The sequence below is a fragment of the Erinaceus europaeus genome, chromosome 8, assembly GCF_950295315.1.
Source record: "Erinaceus europaeus chromosome 8, mEriEur2.1, whole genome shotgun sequence".
NCBI classification, from domain to species: domain Eukaryota; kingdom Metazoa; phylum Chordata; class Mammalia; order Eulipotyphla; family Erinaceidae; genus Erinaceus; species Erinaceus europaeus.
In genome coordinates, this window is record NC_080169.1 from 91,178,102 (window position 1) to 91,199,091 (window position 20,990).

The window sequence follows — 20,990 nt, forward strand, 5'->3', positions numbered from 1 at the left end:
AGGATCCATTTAGAAAGTCAGGAGTGTGTCACAGCAGTTTAGTTTTAAGGCCAATTAATTGGAATTTTAAAGCAGGGCTGTGCTGAAACAATTGTTACATGAGAGTTCCAGGGCAAATGGCTCTAGAATATGCATGCTGGGATAAAGTCTGCTGTTCAGAAGGTCAGATTCTAGTCAGATGACTCTCAAGCAGCAGCATGACCTTCATTCAGGTAACTTCCATCTTTGGATTTTCAATTTTCTCATCTATATAAGAGATATTGGGAAAAAAATCTGTTCACATAGCACAAAAATATTTCATGCCTATTTCCGTCAGTGAAATTTGTTCTGCTAATTAGATTTTTTTTTAAATTGTAAAGAGTAAGGGAAATAGGGAAATTAAAGATAACATTTTCCAAAAAGTTTTTTTAATTAGTGATTTCATACGGCTTATAGGATTACAAGGTCACGTGGGTACTGTTCCACACCACATCCACCACCAAATCTCTGTGCCTCCCCCACTTTTCACTAATGATAACCACTATAGTTCTCACTGAGTCAATTTGAATACTTTTTTTTTCTTTTACAAGTTCATGTGTTTCAATTCTCTATATCCCATATATGAGCAAAGCCATACAGTAGTCTTTCACCTCCTTACCTTACTAAACATAAAGCTTTAAAGATAAGTTAGAGTATCAGCAGATTCTGTTATTTGCACTCAGACTGTGGAAGAGAAGAAAACAGAGATTTGGGGAAGAACATGAGTGTCATTTCTAGAAGCTTAAGAAGATGCCCTTCGGGAGTCGGGTGGTGGCGCAGCGGGTTAAGCGCACGTGGCGCAAATCGCCAGGACCTGCGTAAGGATCCCAGTTCGAGCCCCCGGCTCCCCACCTGCAGGGGAGTCGCTTCACAAGCGGTGAAGCAGGTCTGCAGGTGTCTGTCTTTCTCTCCTCCTTTCTGTCTTCCCCTCCTGTCTCCATTTCTTTCTGTCCTATCCAACAACAACGACATTAATAACCACAACAATGTTAAACAACAAGGGCAACAAAAAGGAAAATAAATAAATAAAAACTTAATTTATTAAAAAAAAAAGAAGATGCCCTTCAACTAGTCATACATTTTTAAAGAGTATTCAGCAAACTATTTTATATTATTTCCTACATCATGTAAACATCAGATACAAAAAGCTTTCTTTTATTAATTTGTAGGTTCTTTTCATTGGAGATTCAACCAACAGAGGGATAATGTACTATTTGATTGAAAGACTGAATGAGACCTTGCAGGAATGGCAAAAAGTGCATGGCACAAAATTCTATCACAATGTAAATGGTGGAAAGACTCTGATCAGTTACTCCTACTATCCCCAGTTCTGGATAAGCCCTTCACTGAGACCAACATTTGAAAAAGCACTTGGACATCTTTTGCAAAGGTACAAAGGAACTATTATGACAGACACAATGTACTTGTTTTGCTAAGGGTCCTGACTGCTTAGTGTATATCAGGTGTGCTGAAAAGCTTAAATACCAAATAATACTGCTGAAAATGAGTTGGAAACAACAAGGAGATTCTGTGATCAGGATGCCAGATATGGTTCAATGAAATGCAAGGCAATTCTGTTAAAACGTTTACCATATGTTTTAAGGTAACATGTGTTGTTTTTCTTTCTGGATTTCAGATCACGTCCCCTGGAGAATAATGCCCAGACTGTATTGGTTGTTGGCGGTGTTCAGTGGCTTAATTCCAATCATCTACAAATTATTCAAAAGGTTTTGAAGAGGTGAATTTCTGGAATGACAGTTGTCACCAGTATTTTAAGTTTAAGAACGTATTATTGATGTGACCAAAATATCAAAGTTTTATTAAAAACAACTTCTAGTTTTGAATCGAATGCTTAAAACCCAGTTTTAAATATGTCATAATTCCTTTTTATCTAGCCAACTACTAAGTGGTTAGTATTCAGATAAAATTTAATACCCATTAAAAATTTAGTCCTGTATGGCAATTATCACATTCTAAAAGAATTCCCCATGTTTATTATGTAAAATCATCTATAAATGTATTTAAAATTCCTAACTTCAGTGTTCTGATTCATTCACAGAGAAAATTTACTCAATATCCTTGTGATCATCAAAACTTTGGGAATTGGATTCCACCTCCCAGTAGATGGGGTGCATTTCTTAACTCTGGTAAGAACTTTGATACCAGGCTATAGGTAACTTATGGTTCTTGTGAACATCTCTTCAGGTGTCTGAAAAAATATATATTTGTTAAGCTTTACACAACCCAAAGGATATAATCTATTTAAGGATTATACTGTTTTGCTGCCAAAGTTATCACTGAAGCTCTGGACTTTCATAGTTCTATGCCCCCAGCAGAATTATTGTTTTTCAAATAAAGGATTGGAGAAAGGGAAAGAGACAGGGATACATGACAACACTGTCCACCACTGCTTAGAATTTCTGATGGTGCTTCCATGTGGTGACTAGGGACTCATATCTGAGTCCTCATACACTGTAAAGTGTGTGTTCTACTTGGTAAACTATCTCCCAAACCATTAGATATTACATTTTTAAATCAGTTATAGTTGTTCCAGGAGATAAAATGACCATAGCCCATAAATATAAATAGTTCTTTGAGCTCACAGGAGGAAGCAAAAACAAAACAAAATTAAAAAACTGAGGTCAAATGAGGGTGATTTATGTTTTTTGTAATCCTCCACACCCCACTAATGTTTCACATATCTTGAAAGGCTCTTGCTTTAATTTAATCAAAAATTAAATTGTTGATATTAATAAATTCTTTGAGAAAAGTAAGATATTTTAGTAGGTTTTTTTTTTCTTTTCCACCAAAGATTTAGTACCTGCATAATGAATCCACTGCTACTGGAAGCCATTTTTTTCCTTTTTTAAAGAGGAATGATTTACTTTTTTAAAAAATCATTTTATTTTATTTTTAATTTTGTCTCCAGGGTTATTGCTGGGGCTTGGTGCCTGCACTACTAATCTACTGCTCCTGGAGGCTATTTTTTCCCTTTTGTTGCCCATCACTGCTATTGTAATTATTATTGTTGTTATTAGATAGGACAGAGAGAAGTCGAGAGAGGATAGGAAGACAGAGAAGAGGAGAAAAAGACACCTGTAGACCTGCTTCATCACTTATGAAGCAACCCCCTTGCAGGTTAGAAGCTGGGGACTCAAACCTAGAACCTTACGCAGGTTTGTGTGCTTTGCATCCTGTGCACTTAACCCGCTGCACTACTGCCCGGCCCCCTCTTTCTTTCATTTTTTAATAGAGACAGAGATTGATTGAGATGGAAGGGTGAAAGGGGGATATAGAAGAGAGATAGAGAAAGATGCCTATAGCACTTTTTCACCACGCCCAAGCTGTTCCTTATACATGGTAATGTGTGTACTTCATCGGGTCAGTGCACCATGTGCTAATCCCTTATATAGTTGATTTATGACTAGTTGTTTTTTTTAAAAAAAATCCTAGAGATGACGATAAAGAATTCACCCAGTAGAATACATGCCTTGTAAAACTTAAGACTTCCAGTTAGAGTCTTGAGACTACACAAAAGTACCATAGCACTCGAGGAAGTTCTACGGGTAGAGAAGCAATGTTATGGTACTCTATCTATCATAAAAATATTTTTTAAATTAGGCTGGAAATGGAAGAATAAAGCACATTTTAGGCTCTGGCCTCCCTGCTCCATACACACACATACAATAATTGAAGTAGTATTATTGTTTTGTCCTGTAGTGGGCTATTCATAAGTGAAAAAATGGCTTAGAAGTCTATAATCCATTCTTATAGATCACAGTAAGTCCATTTCAACACTAAAAAAGTATCATTTAAGTGAGAAGTATTCACAGGTTTGTGTTCATTTGCAGTTATGGTTCAGAGAGATCCTGGGACCTGAGGAGACAAAATGTTGCCCACTTAAAATATAAACTGAGATTTAATTTTTAAAACTATGTTGAACACTGCTTATTATTACCAACACAGACTATATCACCCAGTCCAACCATTCTTGAAACATTTCTGCATACATGGAATGTTTATAGTACAGATGCAAGAGAATTGATAGGAACTAGGCCAAGGAAAGCTCCCAGTCCAGTCCTTGGGAGACTGAATTGGTTAACATCATTTATATAAATGCCCAACAGATTCATGGAAACATGTTCATCATCATTTATTATCAGAGTCCTGCAAATAAAGATCTCAAGTCTTTGGAGATGACCTACATTAAAAAGACTAGAAACAGCAATTGTTAGTCAGAATATGGGGAAAAAGTAGACTCATGAAATTTGGTTCGGAATGTAAACTGGTCCAGCCTTCACAGAAACAGCAGAAGTATAGAGACAGCTTGTGGAAGCAGACCTCTCCTCCCCACAAAGGCCAGTGAATAATAAAAAAAAAAAGGCAGCCTGGCTTTGCCCGTGAGTATCCCTGATCCTCATCCCACCTGAGGCTAGGTTCTTACTAATTCATTGAGATCACCTGTTTGGCCTCCCAGGTTTAATCACCTTCCCCAAACTCTTTTAATACTCCTATCCTTGTGCTTGTCCTTAACAGGACAACCAGTGCTCTATGATGGAGAGAAAGAGATATTTAACTAGTTGGCAAGATACGCTAACACATATTCTGGGAAGATATGAAATTGGATCTTTGAGTTAACTACAGTCTTTTGAAATATCACCTCAACAAAAACAAATAAACAAAATGAACTGAGGTAGCTGAAAAGATTGAGATGGAGATTAGAGGAGGAGATTCCTCAATTTCTACTATGGATTATGGACTGTATCTTGTTTAATGTTATTTGAAAGCCACAGGTCAAGACTGTGATTGGTAGACTAACTCTGTTGTTTCATTGGGGCACCTTCAAGAGACTTTTGTATTTGTGGATCCTACATATGTTTAAATTACTCAGAAGTGGTTCAGTTCAAGAGAGACAGTAAGCCTCTCTTCAGAACTCGCCTTGTGCCAGATACTGTTAGATATTATGCCAGGGACAAGTGCTTGCTGATGCTGACTAGTTTTCTCAAACTGAATGAAAACAAGAAGTAGAAGGGGAAAATATAAATTAAGAAGAATGGGATAATAGCAAATGAAGGCAAAAAATAAATCTGAATTCTTCATATGTTTTTATGGTCATATGTTGACTTGACCTCCATCTTCCTCTGTGGACTTCCCCCTTATTACCAGCTCATATATGAACACACATTTATGTGTTTATGCACTTGCACTGAACACATTCATACTACCACTGAGCTCAGTCATGCTGAGAGTATGTTTCAGCAAGTTTACCATGCTCAGCCTCTCCCACCACTGCCTCAATTAGGTAATTTCAAAAGCTAAATCAAATGGTTATTTTCTCTAAGAAGACTATTGATAAACTAGATTCAGTTGGCCACTCCTACCATGAGATATTAGAACAGTCTTGTCATGCAAAAATTTGTTTATCTGTATCCCCTACTTGACTAACTTCTAGGAAAGCAAGGACAGGAAAAAGAGGTCTACTTTGCTCACTCTGATGCCCCAGAAGCAAAACAAAATTCTCAGTACATATGATGAGAACGTCAAAGAATGAGTGAGTGAGTGAGTGAGTGAGTGAGTGAGTGAGTGAGTGAGTGAATGAAACTTCAGTTGACTTAAATATGCCTAGCTTGCCTATTCTGGACTGAAACATTCAATCCCCTAGGTTGAAATATGATATAATGATGTCACAATAGAATTCCAGTAGGAGTTGCCTTTTGTTGTAGAGATTCAACTTACTGTGCAAGAGTATCAGGACACAGTTCTTTTTACATATCTTTAATTGTTTCAGAAGGCCCATTCTCAGCTTTGGAAGTCCAGATGAGATCAATGGAAGCCTCTGTTATAACAATATTATAATCTGATTCTTCCCTCACTCTTATTTGAACTCTCTTGTCCCCGGTTTGCAAAGTTCTGTCTGTTTCCCAAAGAATGAAACTTTCTCTAGAAAATATTCTCTAGAAACTACTTAGTATGAAGCTTCATCCACCTTTCATTATTAGATGCATACTAGCTGAGAAAATACTTATAACTGTAGAAGAAAAAGCCTACAATGAATATCGAGTGCCATTTTTCTTGTGATGACAAGATGAAATTCACTCCCATAATTTTTTTTCAGATTTGTTTCCTTTGGATCTTTTCTATTTAACTGTCTGTATGTGAGGGAAACACTCTTTTTACATGTCACACTGGTGTGTAGGGTCATGAAAGTGGCTCACTGGAAGAATAAATGCTTGCATATTTGAGGTCTTAGATTCAATCTCTGGCACCACATGAAAAAAAAAAGGACAGACAAAAACAAATGGATCATAAATGGCACAGTAGTGTTCTGGTCACTCCTTGCCTCATCCCTTTTTCATAAGAAAATAGTGTGCAATCACAATGGAGAAGAAAAATCTTGATGTACTCATACTGCTTCTTTTAACTTGTAGTTGGACTAATAAATGCAACTATGCTTTTTAATATAGAAATGGAAATTGCTTTATGCACTAGTAAAAAGGAAGTGAAGTGTGATTTCCTCTCTATATCAGTTTAAATTCCAAGAAACAGATGCCAAAGCCTGGATTATCTGAATTGTTATATTAGGGAAAGAAAATAGAAATAAAGTAGAGGTAGATTGGAAGAGTTGCAGGCCAAGGCATATCATCCAGTCTTCCACCAAATATCTTTGGGGTGCCTTCTGCATATTGTGAATCCTGTCTAGTGTCTGCTATGAAGGGATAGAAGAAGAATGAATTAGGTAGGATGAATCTTATTAAGTTAGTCTGAGAAAATCATGATCAAGCTGATGTCTTAGCCCTAGTTAGTAGAGGAGTTTCTATTCTTGACAGTGAATCTGAACTGGAAATCGCTCCAAAGGTTTTCATTGTCTGAGACATGGTTAGAGAGAGAAAGACGGACATGACCCAGAGAAGTAACAGCTGGAGTTTTCATTAAACACAGCCTTTCTTCTCTCTCTCACTTCCCAACCCCAGTCAATTAGAAAACCCCACTCTGCTCAGTAACCAACTCTTTTTTAATGCTTCCTGTCTAGGTGATCTCTAAACCTGTAGAACTTCTCTTTTCTTTTTCTTTTAAAGATTTTATTTATTTATTAATTAGAAAGATAAGAGAGAGAGAGAGAGAGAAAAAAAAAACAGGCATCACTCTGGTACATGTGCTGCCGGGGATTGAACTCAGGACCTCATGCTTCAGAGTCCAGTGCCTTAGCCACGGTGCCACCTCCCAGGCCACAAACTTCTCTTTTCTTTACTAGCCCCAATATGTGTGTACTTATTTCCAATGAAGAACTTACTGATTGTATTCCATGTTTCTCATATTAGAATTCAGTGTCTTGAGAGGTTAATAATTTCTTTCTTTGTATTCTTGTCCTCAGCACAGAGCTAAGCATAAAACAGACACTAATTAACATTCAAATGACTAAAAGAACAGAAATATAACAAGATAAATAAAATGTGTGAATTTCAAATATAGGTTTTTAAATTGAAAATGTTTGGTACTTTGAAAGATTTGGGTGGGCAATAAATTTGGGAGGGTAACTTTTTTTTTTAAACATTCCAAATTGCATGCCATTACAGATATTAGTAAATTTTAATTTTATAAGTATGTAAATGTTTATTTTACTATTGTGAACAAATATATAGCTTATCTTTATGTAACAAATATATGCAAAAATAACGACTTTACAATAAAAACACTTTATAAAAACAACAATATTTACATGATTTCTACCAGAGTTTCGAGTCACAAACTCTAGTTATAAAAGTCTTCATTCTTCTGATTTGCAATACAGAGTGAAGTACAGAACTTATGGAAAGAAAATATGATTATTTTGGATGCTGCAAAGATGTATGGTTATGAAGTGGTTGACACATTCACTATAACAATGGGACGATATAAAGAGTTTTTGCAAGGGAAGTGTGGATGCCATTTCCATGAGGTATTTATGCAGGCTCTCTGAATTTTGCAACTGAATTTTTGCATCTAATTGTACTGTTAAATGAATTGTCAGTCTGATTTTATATTTCAAAGCTGTGCCAGGAAAAGAAATTAAACTGTGCATTCATCATCATCCAACCAAAGCATGTAGTAACCATAACTTGGGATTCTACAAAATGAAGTATTAAAAAAGTAGTATCTCAGGGACCAAACAATGACACAACGGATAGAGCACACATTTTATGAAATGGAAGGACACCGATTCAAGTCCCCAGTCCCTATCTGCAGCAGAGATGCTTCATGATCATTTATCTATCTATCTATCTATCTATCTATCTATCTATCTATCATTTATCTATCTTCTCCTCTATTGATTTCTTTTTGTCTCTATCCAATAAATAAATATTAAAAAAATAAGTCTCAGTAAGACAACTGAAAACTAAGACAGTTTCTTCTACAATGTAGAAGAAAGAAGAGAACCTGGAGAATATTTTCCTTGTCTGGTAGACTCCAGTGCCTATGGTGGAGACCAGACTGGAACTTGGGTGGCATACACAACAAAGCAGGCACATAATCCAGGTGAGCTATCTTGCCAACTTGTCCTTATCTTTTTTTATTGCTCTTCAAAATTATTTCTTGAATGCCCCTTCTCACATGCCTTTAAGCAAGGCTGAGGTGACTCCTCAAGGAGAAAGACCACAAAAGATTTAGAAAACTTCATGCATATACATTCTCCTTCTTCCTTCATAATCTCTTCCCAGGTGGTTTGAATAGATGAGGGCTTGCGAAACTGTGATTTTTGTCTACACTTTGAAGATCTTGCATACACTGTTCAGGTATTATGTTTGGAATGTGAGGTTACTTGGCTATGGTGGTTTGCTCTAGATTTTAGTAATTGCAGCTGAAACAATAGTGAAATGTCTTGTTTAATAATCCTGTCAGGATGGTTCACTTGGATTTGTTTTTGTTTTTTTTTTTTAGAAACTCTCCTTTGTAAAGATGATAAAATCATTAATGGGTTGACTAGTAAATTATGTTTTAGTATCCAGGTTTCTATGAATACTCCAAAATCTTAGGCAATTAAAATTTACCTTATATTTACGTATGACAAATAGAACTGAACCCACCATACACATTATGTCTTTTAAAAAAAATTTTTTTTAAATTATCGTTATCGGGAGTCGGGCTGTAGCACAGTGGGTTAAGCGCAGGTGGTGCAAAGCACAAGGACCGGTATAAGGATCCCGGTTCGAGCCCCGGCTCCCCACCTGCAGGGGAGTCGCTTCACAGGCAGTGAAGCAGGTCTGCAGGTGTCTATCTTTCTCTCCTCCTCTCTGTCTTCCCCTTCTCTCTCCATTTCTCTCTGTCCTATCCAACAATGACAACAACAATAATAACTACAACAATAAAACAACAAGGGCAACAAAGGGAATAAATAAATAAAATAAAAAAACAACAACAATGGCAACAAAAGGGAAAATAAATAAATAAATAAAATTATCGTTATTTATTTATATGGATAGAGACAGTCAGAAATTGAGAGCAAAAGGGGTGATAGAGAGGGAGAAAGACAGAGAGACACCTACAGTCCTGCTTCACCACTTATGAAGCCTTCCCCCTGCAGATAGGGGCCAGAGGTTCGAACCCAGGTTCTTGTGCACTGTTGTTGGGTAGTATGCCAGCTCCCCCTGGCTTCTGCTTAACCATATGCCTATATAGGGTTTGATTTGATCCCATTCAAAGCTTTGGTCTATTTACATAAATCACTTTTACATTTACATAAAGCACCACACTCCCTCCAGGGCATTGGTGGTTTAGTGGTAGAATTCTCACCTGCTCCACCCCCTCTCCTTGTCACACCCTGATCCTTTCCTTGTCACACCCTGATCTTCCACCACTCACTTTTTGCTCCACCCTCTCTATGTCACATCCTGTTTCCACCCTACTTGGAGAGTATAAAAACAGCTGCTCTTCCGATTAAAGACACTTGGAAATTGCTTTCCAGCTCCGAGAGTTCCAGAATGTATCTCCTGCGAAGTTAGTGCGGCACGAGTTCCTGATCCCTCTCCCACGCAGCAGCCTAGATCGGCTCCAGTTGAGTTCTCTCCAACCCAGAGAGCACTAGCTCGGGAAGAAGCACCCTCAGGCTATCTCGGCACACTGTTACATGTGCTCAACCAGGTGTGCCACCACCTGGACCCATTTTTTTTTTGTCTCATTGCTCATTATTGGGACTCAGCACCAGCACTATAAATCTACCATTCCTGGCAGCCATTTATTTTCTTTTTCATCTGCCCCTGGGGGGTGGGGTGGGGACAGCGGCTTAAACCCTGGTTCTTATGCATGGTGATATGTACGCTTAACCAGGTGCGCCATCTGGCCCCCAGCATCATGTCATCTTAACTTTTGATCTGACAACTTAAAGCTTCCTCGTGATGCTGCAGAGTACATTTTGATCTGAAATCAATATGCCTACATATTTCTTATAAGAGAAATATAACATTCTTCAAGTGTCTATCCTATTTCTGAAATTAGAAGAGGTAGCCAGGGAGAGGAAGAGACAATGACCTTGTAGTTGAGTGAGTTCATTATAATGTTTGACAGAAAACACAATTCCAAGGTTTCCATATTCATAGGAAACAGAAACTGAAAGACAACCTACAAAATAGTTTTGTATCTCTTCTTGAAAGGGTTACTTACTTAATTATTTTTACATAATGATCTTCAATTACTATTTTGGGGACAGACATGTATTTTTCTTTTATTTTGCTTTGTTTTATTTTTTGTCAGCAGGGTTATGGTTGGACTCAATGCCTACATGACTCCACCATTACTAGTGGCCTTTTTCTTCCTTTCTTTTTAATAAAGGGTGAGAGAAAACATAGAAGAATGTTAGCTGCAATATTTTATGGGGGGTGTTAGAGGTTTTACAGTATAGTCTTTAAGACATAGGCAGAATTTCTCATCTCCCTTTGATTGGTGTCTAGAAGACACAACAGGATGCCAGTGTCTCTTCATCCCATCCTCCTTCCCCTTTCTTCAGAGTCCTTTGCTTTAGTGCAATATGCTACACACAGGCCAAGTGTCACCTTATGTTTTCCCTTACTGTTCTTTGTTCTCAAGTTCCACCTATAAGTGACATCACTTGGTACTGGTCTTTCTCTTTCTGACCTGTCTCTTAACATGATGCCACTGAGTTCTGACCACACTATTGCAAATGAGATAACCTCATCATTTTTGACAGCTGCATAGTACTTTGTTGTGTATATGTACCATAACTTCCTTAGTCATAGTCACTGATGATCAGGGAAATACAAATAAAAACAACAATGAGATTCCCCTTTATACCTGTGAGAATGTCACATCAGAAAAGAAAGAAACACCAACTGTTAGAGAGGCTGTGAGGGAAAAGAGTCTTTCCTGTATTGCTGGTGGGAATGTAAGTTGGTCAAAGCTTTATAGAAAGCAGTATGACGTTCCATCAGAACTTTAAAAATGGACCAACCTTATGACCTAGAAATCTCTCTCCTAGGGATTTACCCAGGGAAAACAAAAACAACTATTATAAAAGACCTATGCATACCAATGTTTGCAGCATAACCGTTTGTAAGAGACATCTGCAGTGCTGCTCCACTGCTCCTGATGCTTCCCCTGCAGGTGGAGATTGAGAGCTTGAGCATGATCGTGTTTCCTCTCTTCTAGGTGAATCACCACCCAACCCCTATTTTTCTTTTTCAGCATTAGTAGCCTGCAAGTCTAAGAAAGGAAAAGTCCTCAGATGATTTCTGATATGATCCCTTCCCACATGTCCACATTGTGTGTATCTCCCTGCTATGACATGAACCAATTAATACTGATAGTCATGGCATTTGAGAACTCCAAAAAAAAAAAAAAAAGACCTCTTGAGCCATCACAAGTGTTACTAGTATCCAACCAATATTAGGTTGAATAATAGCTGAGGTATGTCAGGTAAAATTATTTCACTTGTTTTATGTGAAATTACACTGTATTTGAATTGTTTTTTTTCTTAAATTCTATTTCTAATGGACACTATCTTGATAATAAGCTATAAAAGTATCTTCCAAGTAATAAAAATTGATTATAAAGCAGAGTTATGGGCTTTGAAGTTTTCATGTTTGAGCTGACATATACTAAAAATATTTGTCTTTCCATTTTCATAGAGCAGATATGACTATCATTCTCAGCTGACTCCCTTTATCACAAAGTATCGAATTTTATTTATCACCTAGGTAAAACTGCTACTTAACCCTTGAATCAGTTTGTACCACTTGAACCTAAAGAAGTTCTGTTGTAGTAGGGGCTGGGTGGTGATACACCACCTGGCTGAACACACACTTTATAGTGCACAAGGACCCAGGTTCAAGTCCCTAGTCCCCATCTGTAAGGGTAAGCTTCACAACTGGTGAAGTAGTGCTGCAGGTTCCCCCCCCCTCCCATGCTTTCCTTCATTTATCTCTGTTTCTGTAAATAAATAAATAAATAAATAAAGTTTAAGTAAACACTTAAAAAGTGTTCTTAAAAGTAAAGAAGTTCGGGAGTCAGACAGTAGCACAGTGGATTAAGCGCAGGTGGTGCAAAGCGCAAGGACCAGCGTAAGGATCCCAGTTCCAGCTCCTGGCTCCCCACCTTCAGGGGTCGCTTCACAAGTGGTGAAGCAGGTCTGCAGGTGTCTGTCTTTTTCTCCCCAGCTCTCTGTCTTCCCCTCCTCTCTCCATTTCTCTCTGTCCTATCCAACAACAATGACATCAATAATAACTACAGCAACAATATAAAACAAAAAGGCAACAAAAGGGAAAATAAATAAATGTAAAATTAAAAAAAATAAAGAAGTTCTTAGTGTTGACACTTGCCTTTTACAGTGTTCCTAAATCCTCACCTAACATCTTAAATCATGGTTACTTTATTATGAGCAATCAAGAAAATTTAAAGCTCCTTGAAAAGGTGGTTGGTAATGATAGTAAACTAGGAAAAAGTTGAATATGTTCTCATGCAAAGCATATTAAAGAGAAGAATTTCATTACTAATGATTTTTCCTCTATGCCCAAATTTATGAGTTAGCAATTGTTTGTTTTGCAATAATATACAAATCTGTAATAAAATAATAGCAAGAATTAGAATAAGCTGTATCACAACCATGAAAAAATTTTATTGTCTAATGTACACTTAGGCCATTCGTACAACTCATACTTACTTACCTACCTGAGAAGGATTGACATGATTATTAAAGTAAGATCTTGATATACTCTCTTTGGTTTGTGGTAAAAATTCACTGATAGACATAACAAACATACTTCAGGAGATTCTTAATGTCATAGGTAAGAATAAAAGTCTTGGGGCTTCTCTTTTATCTCTCAAAGAGTGAAAATGTTACCACGACAAAACTATAAACAGTTTCCCAACTGCTGTGCATCAGTTTTTACTAAAATGTTCCTGCTGATTAGAAAACCAGGTGTTTCTCTGCATGGGTGGAAATGGAATTTTGTTTTTCCAGTGTTTATGCAGGACACCAAACAGGATCCAGGTAGCTTGTGTGCAAGAATAATTTGGGATGGTGCCTTTGGTTATGTGGCAGAGATCTACTGTAGACAAGCTAAAACCTGGAAAGGATGCAAAAATATTATCAACACAAAGCTGGCTACAGAAGGGACAAATCCACAAGCAATTTATACATGAGTGTTAATTAGTCTAGTCAGTTATGCACACCGTATATGCTATCTCTCTTTAGCAGATGTAGAATAGCTCCTGATTCAGACAAAAAGCTAGGGGTATGGATCAATCTGTCAATGTCCATGCTTAGTGGAGAAGCAATTATAGAAGCCAGACCTTCCAACTTCTGTATCCCATAAAGATCTTTGGTCCATATTTCCACTGGGATAAAGAATAGGGAAACTTCTAATGGAGAGAATGGAATAAGGAACTCTGGTGGTGGAAATTATGTGCAGCTATACCCCTCTTATTCTACAATCTTGTAAATCATTATTAAATCACTATAAAAATAAATAAATAAATAAATAAATAGGTTGAAATTTTAAAAAAAGAAAGAAAATCTTCTGGCTGTACCACCTAGTGTCAATACTAGCAGGATCCCTTTAGTCAGGAACTGTGGGAAAAAGAGATATTCAGATTACTCAAAGATAATTTCCATTATTTTTCAATCTTCATCTTATATCCTTTATTATTTCATCTTAATTAAATAAGCAAAAGTTTATCTGGTCTCCAATGTTTTTCTTCTATATTCCAGACCTGAAGTTTACCTCTTCCTCCTTTAAATTTTAAAAAATTAATTATTTAAATACAATGAAGAATAAAGGCTGCTAAATTCATTCATATAAACAACTGAATTATTTTTTCCTGTGATGTTCATAATAGTTAAAACAACCTATTTGCATATGTGAAGTCACAGGTTCAGTCCCCTACACTCAATAAATAGACCAGCGTGATACTCTGGTTCTCTCTCTCTCTCTCTCTCTCTCTCTCTTTCTCTCTCTCACACACACACACACACATACACACACATACACACACACACACACACACACACACAAATAAAGAAGGGGCTACAAGGTGCTAGATCTATTAGAATATACACATGACTATGTGCAAAGACCTGGATTCAAGCCTCTGGTCCCCAAATGAGGGATGAGAAGGTAGGGAGGAAAATTTCACAAGTGCAATAGGGCTGCAGATATTTCTCTTTCTCTTTCCCACATAATTCCCGATTTTCTCTTTATTTCTCTCTGTCTCTATCAAAAAAGAAAGAACAAAATAATGGCCAATGGGAGTGGTGGACTAATCATGTATACACCAAGCCACAGTGATAATCCTGGTGAAAATAAAAAAAAGATAAAAGATAAAGGGAAAATAAAATAGGTAAAATAATGATTAAACTGAAATAATGATTTCTAGAAGAAAAAGAACAACCAATCCAAACACAGCTAGTCTGTTTTGCAAGCATCAAAATTGAACTATATGACTATTTTAAATAAACAATGAGAATTTAGTTCAACATGTTTTTGAATGCTTATTCTAACAAAGTACTGTTATAATTATTGCAACTGAGTTAGGAAAATATTTTTTAGACTCCCACAAGCTTCTCAAACTCAAAATGACTCTAAAGGAAAAGTTAATATTCCTTTTAAATTGTCTTCTTCACTAGTGTTTCCGAGTTTACTATGAAGTACTGTTTTTTAAGCTTTTATTCTATTTTTTATTTATTTATTTATTCATTCATTCCCTTTTGTTGCCCTTGTTGTTTTTTATTGTTGTTCTAGTTATTATTGCTGTTATTGCTATCGTTGTTGTTGGAGAGAAATGGAGAGAGGAGGGGAAGACAGGGATTGGGGGGAGAAAGACAGACACCTGCAGACCTGCTTCACCGCTTGTGGGAAGCTGGGGCTCAAACCAGAATCCTTATGCCAGTCCTTGCGCTTTGTGCCACCTGCGCTTAACCCACTGCACTACAGCCTGACTCCCTGAAGCACTGTTACTTGTAAACAAGACTCAGCTGTTGTTCATCTTATCTTTTTTCAATCCTCTTAATAGGCTCCAACCAGTTAGTTATCCAATTCCTATTTACCCTCTAAATAACTTCTCAAGTTTTCCCCCCTAAGTTCTGTTCCAGTTGCCTATGATTTTGTTTATCCTTCTACTTACTTATCCAAAATGTGTTCTGTGAATCTAGTTATTATTCTAAAGAGTAACAATGCAAAAATGATAAATTATGTTCTCTGTTTTTAAACACTTGGAAGGAAATTCATAAAAGTCAATACTATAATACAATATGGTTTGCTAGAGATATAAATAGGGTTTTATAATAACACCAAGAGAATATATCTAATAAAGTCTGAGAATTAGTAAGCCTCTCCTTGAAAACTTTTCAAATTGATTGCCAAGGATGAGTAGAGCCCCACAGCGAGGCAATAGGCAGGATCAATGCCATTCCAGTACATTAGGCAATATGAATCAAAGTAACTATGAAATAACTTGAGAATCCTGGAAAAATCACAGCAAGTCTGTATATTACAGAAACTCAATTATAAAAAGAGACTTGAAAAGGGGGCTGTGAGTGGCACACTGGGTGAAGCGCACACAGAACAAAGCGCAAGGACCTGCACAAGGATCCCAGTTCCAGCCCTCAGCTCCGCATCAGCAGGGGAGTTGCTTCACAAGCAGTGAAGTAGGTCTGCAGGTGTCTTTCTCCCTATGAGAAAAAGAGACTTGAAAAAGTTTGTGAGAGCCATATTATGGTAAAAACATACATTTTATCTTCTAGATAATGGGTAGTCATATATAGACTTTAAAGAGAGAAATAAGAGGATCTTATTTCTGTTTCAAATAGCTAAGTTTGAAAAAAAATGAGAGAAAAATTGAAGAGAACTATGTCAGAGAGAGAAGTTAGGAGTCTTCTTCACAAGTTTTGGTGAGATATGGTAATAGTTAACCCAAATTAAAACAGGAACATAATAGAGACAGCAAGCACAAGAGAAAATGTAGGCCAATTTGAGCCTATTGAAAAATATATTTGTAGATCTTATCTATAGCAGAGAGGAGCAGGAAGAATCAAGTATGATTCCTAGTTTGGGAGGTGGATTAGCAAGCTCAAATGGCAATTGAGTTTGAGATACTTAAGAAAGTACTTAAAAGAAAGGCTTAGGGAAAAGATGATGAATTCAACTTGGAACATGTTGTGTTTGTGATGCCTGTAGGACATTCAGGTGGCAATCTCTAACAGGATTTGGATGTATGTGTCTGAAGCTTGAGAGACAGGTTTGGGCTGGAGGTAGACTAGAAAGTTACTGGAAAACAGGCAATAGTTGAAATCATAAAAATAAGTCCTCCAGAAAGAATGAGTATAGAAAACCTGGAAGGAATTCTTAGAAATACCACATGTAAGCAATATTTGGAGCATTCAGGTTCAGAGAAAAAATAAAAGAGCTTGAAGCTATGGGAACCAGAGTCTTTAAGAAGACGTTGAAATGGGTTCAATCAGATGTTTAAGAGAAGGGGTTTAGAATACTCATTGATTCTGACATTAGGATAGTTCCATCAGACTAGTTAAAAGCAGTTGCTTTAAAATATTGGAGGCAGAAATTCTGTTATAACAAGTTGGAGATATATAAGGGATGAAAAAACAGAGATTGAAAAATCAACTAGTGAAAAGTAAGAAGGTAGACAAGATGATAGATTTAAGTTGTCTAGGTGAAGCTCATTGGAGGATCAACTTGGCGGCAGAAAAGACTTAAGTCAATAGTAAGGAATATGCTAAAAGTATTGAAGAGGGTAGGACTGACTGTTGGAGTGATGTCCCTAGTGAAATGTGAAAGAATCAGATCAAGGACAGAGGCAAAGCCTTAGTAGAGTGGTGGTGGATGAAAAAAGTGAGGTAAGGGTTTTTTCTTCCCATCACTTCTTTTTCCTGGATTATAACAGCACTTTCACCTGAGTCTTCACTGTCAATACTTGAATCCATCACACACACACACACACACACACACACACACACACACACACACATACACACACATACACTAAGGTAATGTATCCATACTTTGAATTCAGTGATGTCATTTAAAATATTTCAATGGATCTGTTCTAAAAATGGATTACAGACTATTTTGCTGCTTACCATTCTTACACCTTTTTGGGGGCTCCAAGTTGTTTTTTGTTATAAAATAATTAGTATTATTGTATTCATCTGAGAATGAATCCTAGTCAGGTGATACTTAGTCTATTATAACAGCTTATTTGATCAAGCATCTGTTCTTGGTGAAAATAAATTCATTAGACATGAGGGAACACAGCTTTTTATAAGGTACAAAAATCTGTCCTAAAAGGAGGGACTTATATCAAAAGGTGTCTGTACCAATTAAACCAAGGACTCCTTCTTAGGAAGGATAGTTCAATCAAACATAAGCAAAGTGCCACTTTATGTTGAAGCAATATTATTAAGGCATATGGCACCTATGCATCCCAGTCTCTGCAGAACAAGAACCTAGAATGTCAATATATAATGCACATTCTTTGCAATGAACTCACATTTCTGGAAACTTAACATTTCAGTGCCAAGCTTAGATAAATTATATACTGCATTCATTAGCATTTCCTACTTTATGTTTTTATCTTCTAGTCTGCTATAAACAGGACTATTGTTTAAAAAATACTATGAACTTCTTCAAGTAGTCTCAAAAAATATTTGTACAAGAAATGCCTACAGGGGGACAGGCGGTAGTGCACCAGGTTAAGTGCACATAGTAAAAAGCGCAAAGACCCCTGCAAGGATCCTGGTTTGTGCCCCATTCCCTACCTGCATGGGGGTCACTTCACAAGCAGTGAAGCGGGTCTGCAGGTGTCTATCTTTCTTGCTAGCTCTCTATCTTCCCCTCCTCTCTCAGTCCCATTGTGTGTGTGTGTGTGTGTGTGTGTGTGTGTGTGTGCATGTGCATGTGTGTATGTGTATTGAAAAAATGGATGCAGGAGCAGTGGAGTCATAGTTTAGGCACTGAGTTCCAGAAATAACCATGGAGGCAAAAAAAAAAAAAAAAAAAAGAGGAGGAGGGAGAAAAAGAAATAATTACAAATGTTCTTTAAATTTTCACAGCACCATTTGTTGAAGAGGCTCTCCTTTCACCATTTATTGATTTGAGCCCCTTTGTCAAAAATTAACAAGCCATAGACATAGGGGCTTATTTCTGGATCTTCAATTTTATCCCACTGGTCTATGTGTCTGTTTTGATTCCAGTATCATGCAGTTTTAATTCAAATAGCTCTGTGATATATCTTGAGGTCTGGTAGTGTAATGCTTCTAGTCTTATTCCTCTTTTTGAAGATTGCTTTGGCATTCCTATGGATATTTTGGTTACAGATACATTTTTATAACTTTTGTTCTATTCCTTTAAAGAAGTTCATTGGTACCTTGATGGGGATGACATTGAATCTGTATATGGTTCTGGGCAGAATGGTCATTTTGAAAATGTTAATCTTTCCAGTTCATGAGCATCAAGGGGGCAGGTGATGCCATACCTGGTTGAGTGCACGTTTCCAATACATGAGCATTGGATGTCTTTCCATTTATTTGTATCTCTTTCTATTTCTAGGAAGAATGATTCATAGTTTTCAGTATGTAAGTCCTTCATTTCCTTTGTTAGCTTTATTCCCAAACACTTGACTGTTTTTGCTGCTATGGTGAAGGGGATTGATTTCTGTATCTTTTCTCCTACTGATTTGGTGTTTGCATAGAGGAATGGCATTGGTATTTTTATATTTAATTTTGTAGCTTGCCACTTTATGTACATTATTCAATAATATCCAGGAATTTTCCACTGGATTTATTAGGATTTCATATATATATGATATGACAATCGTGTCATCCTCAAGTAGTGATAATTTAACTTCTACTCTTCCAATCTGTATCCCTTTAATTATTTTTTCTTGCCTAATCACTATGGCTAGGATTTCGAGGGCAATGTTAAATAGTGCTGGTATATTTGGCAGCCTTACCTGTATCTGACTGGAGTGCAAAAGCTTTCAATTTTTCACCATTGAGTATAATGTTGGCTGTTAGTTTACTGCATATAGATTCAACTTGTTTGAGGAATTTCCCATTTATCCCCATCTTTAAAATATTTATTTATTACTGGATAGAGACAGAGAAAAATGAGAGGGAAGGGGGAGATGAGGAAAGAAACAGAGAGACACCTGAAGCTATGCTTCACCTCTCATAAAGATTTCCCCTTGCAGGTGGGGACCAGGGTCTTGAAACTGGGTCCTTGCACACTGTAGTGAATGTGTTTAACCAGGTGCACTACCACCTAGCCCCTCCCTGTTTTTTATTTAATATTTTGATCAGGAAAGGATGTTGGATCTCTTTCTGCATCTATTGAGATGATGATGTGATTTTTGGTTTTACACTAACATATAAGTGGATGAAGTTGAATCAAGATTTATCACCATGCACAAAAGTCAATTCCAAGTGAATCAACAACATAGACATTAGGCCAGAAACCATCAAATACATAAAATAAAATATTGGTGGGACACTTCATGACCTATGCTTCAAAAATCGTTCAAGGATTCAAATCCAACAACAAAGAAAAAAAAGGGAAAATAAATCAATAGGATGCCATCAAACTGAAGGGCTTCTGCACAGCAAGGGGTAACAACACCCAAAAAAGGTCTTAAAGCCAAAAACTACCCATCCCCCCTGGAGATGAAATAAGAAATAACCAATAGAAAAAAATAAATCTCAGTGCTGCTTGATATTGCATTTGTGTGTTAAATGCATTTACTCTGAAATAAATTCAAGAAATTTGATTTGACTGCAAAGGAAGTTGCAAAAATTTTCTAGAGAGGACAATATAAGAATCAAGGCACCTAAGGGCAGATAGCATAATGATTCTGGAAGAAAACTTTAGTGCTAGAGGTTCTAATGTCCCAGGTTCAATCTTCAGCAACACCATATGCAGGATCTAAGCAGTACTCTACCTTCTGCAATCCATAATGATCCTAGGTCCATTTTCCCAGAGGGATAAAGAATAGGGGAGCTATCAATGGAGGAGACTGGATATGGAGCTCTGGAGGTTTGCACTGTGTGGGAATGTACTCTTCTTATCCTGTAGTCTTGTCAATATTTCCATTTATAGATAAAACTCAAATAAATAAATAAAAGTGACAATGATAGAAGTGAGCCATCCCTTTCCTCCGGTGATTTGCTGGAAGGCTCAGGCCTAGAAAAACTAAATGTTGAGAAATGCAGAGTTTAGGCACTTACTAGAAAATAGTTTCATCTCTAAATAAATGTGGTAGGCCCGTGAAGCCTTTGCTCCCTCATTATTCAAGAAGCTACATGTGCATATATTATTTATTTAAAAATTTAGTCCAAGTCTAGAGTCATAATCACATATATAGTAAAGAATAAATTAATTTATATATGAAAATCAGATGGCAGTAAAAATTCACTCCTAAAAGGTGGAGCCCTTAAACTACTTCCTCGACCTGGTCAAATACAAGAAGTCCAGGCA

General features: G+C 36.9%; 1 protein-coding gene across 2 annotated transcripts in view; it reads left to right on the forward strand.

The window, feature by feature from the left end:
* The window catches only part of CPED1 (cadherin like and PC-esterase domain containing 1), a 422,947-nt gene that overhangs the window by 386,798 nt on the left and 15,159 nt on the right, over positions 1-20,990 (forward strand). For both annotated transcript variants that reach the window (XM_060196489.1, XM_007525006.3), the window contains exons 19-22: positions 1,188-1,408; positions 1,655-1,756; positions 2,078-2,165; positions 7,808-7,954. In XM_060196489.1, the coding sequence (XP_060052472.1) occupies positions 1,188-1,408; positions 1,655-1,756; positions 2,078-2,165; positions 7,808-7,954 (558 nt within the window). The remainder of the gene's footprint in view (positions 1-1,187; positions 1,409-1,654; positions 1,757-2,077; positions 2,166-7,807; positions 7,955-20,990) is intronic.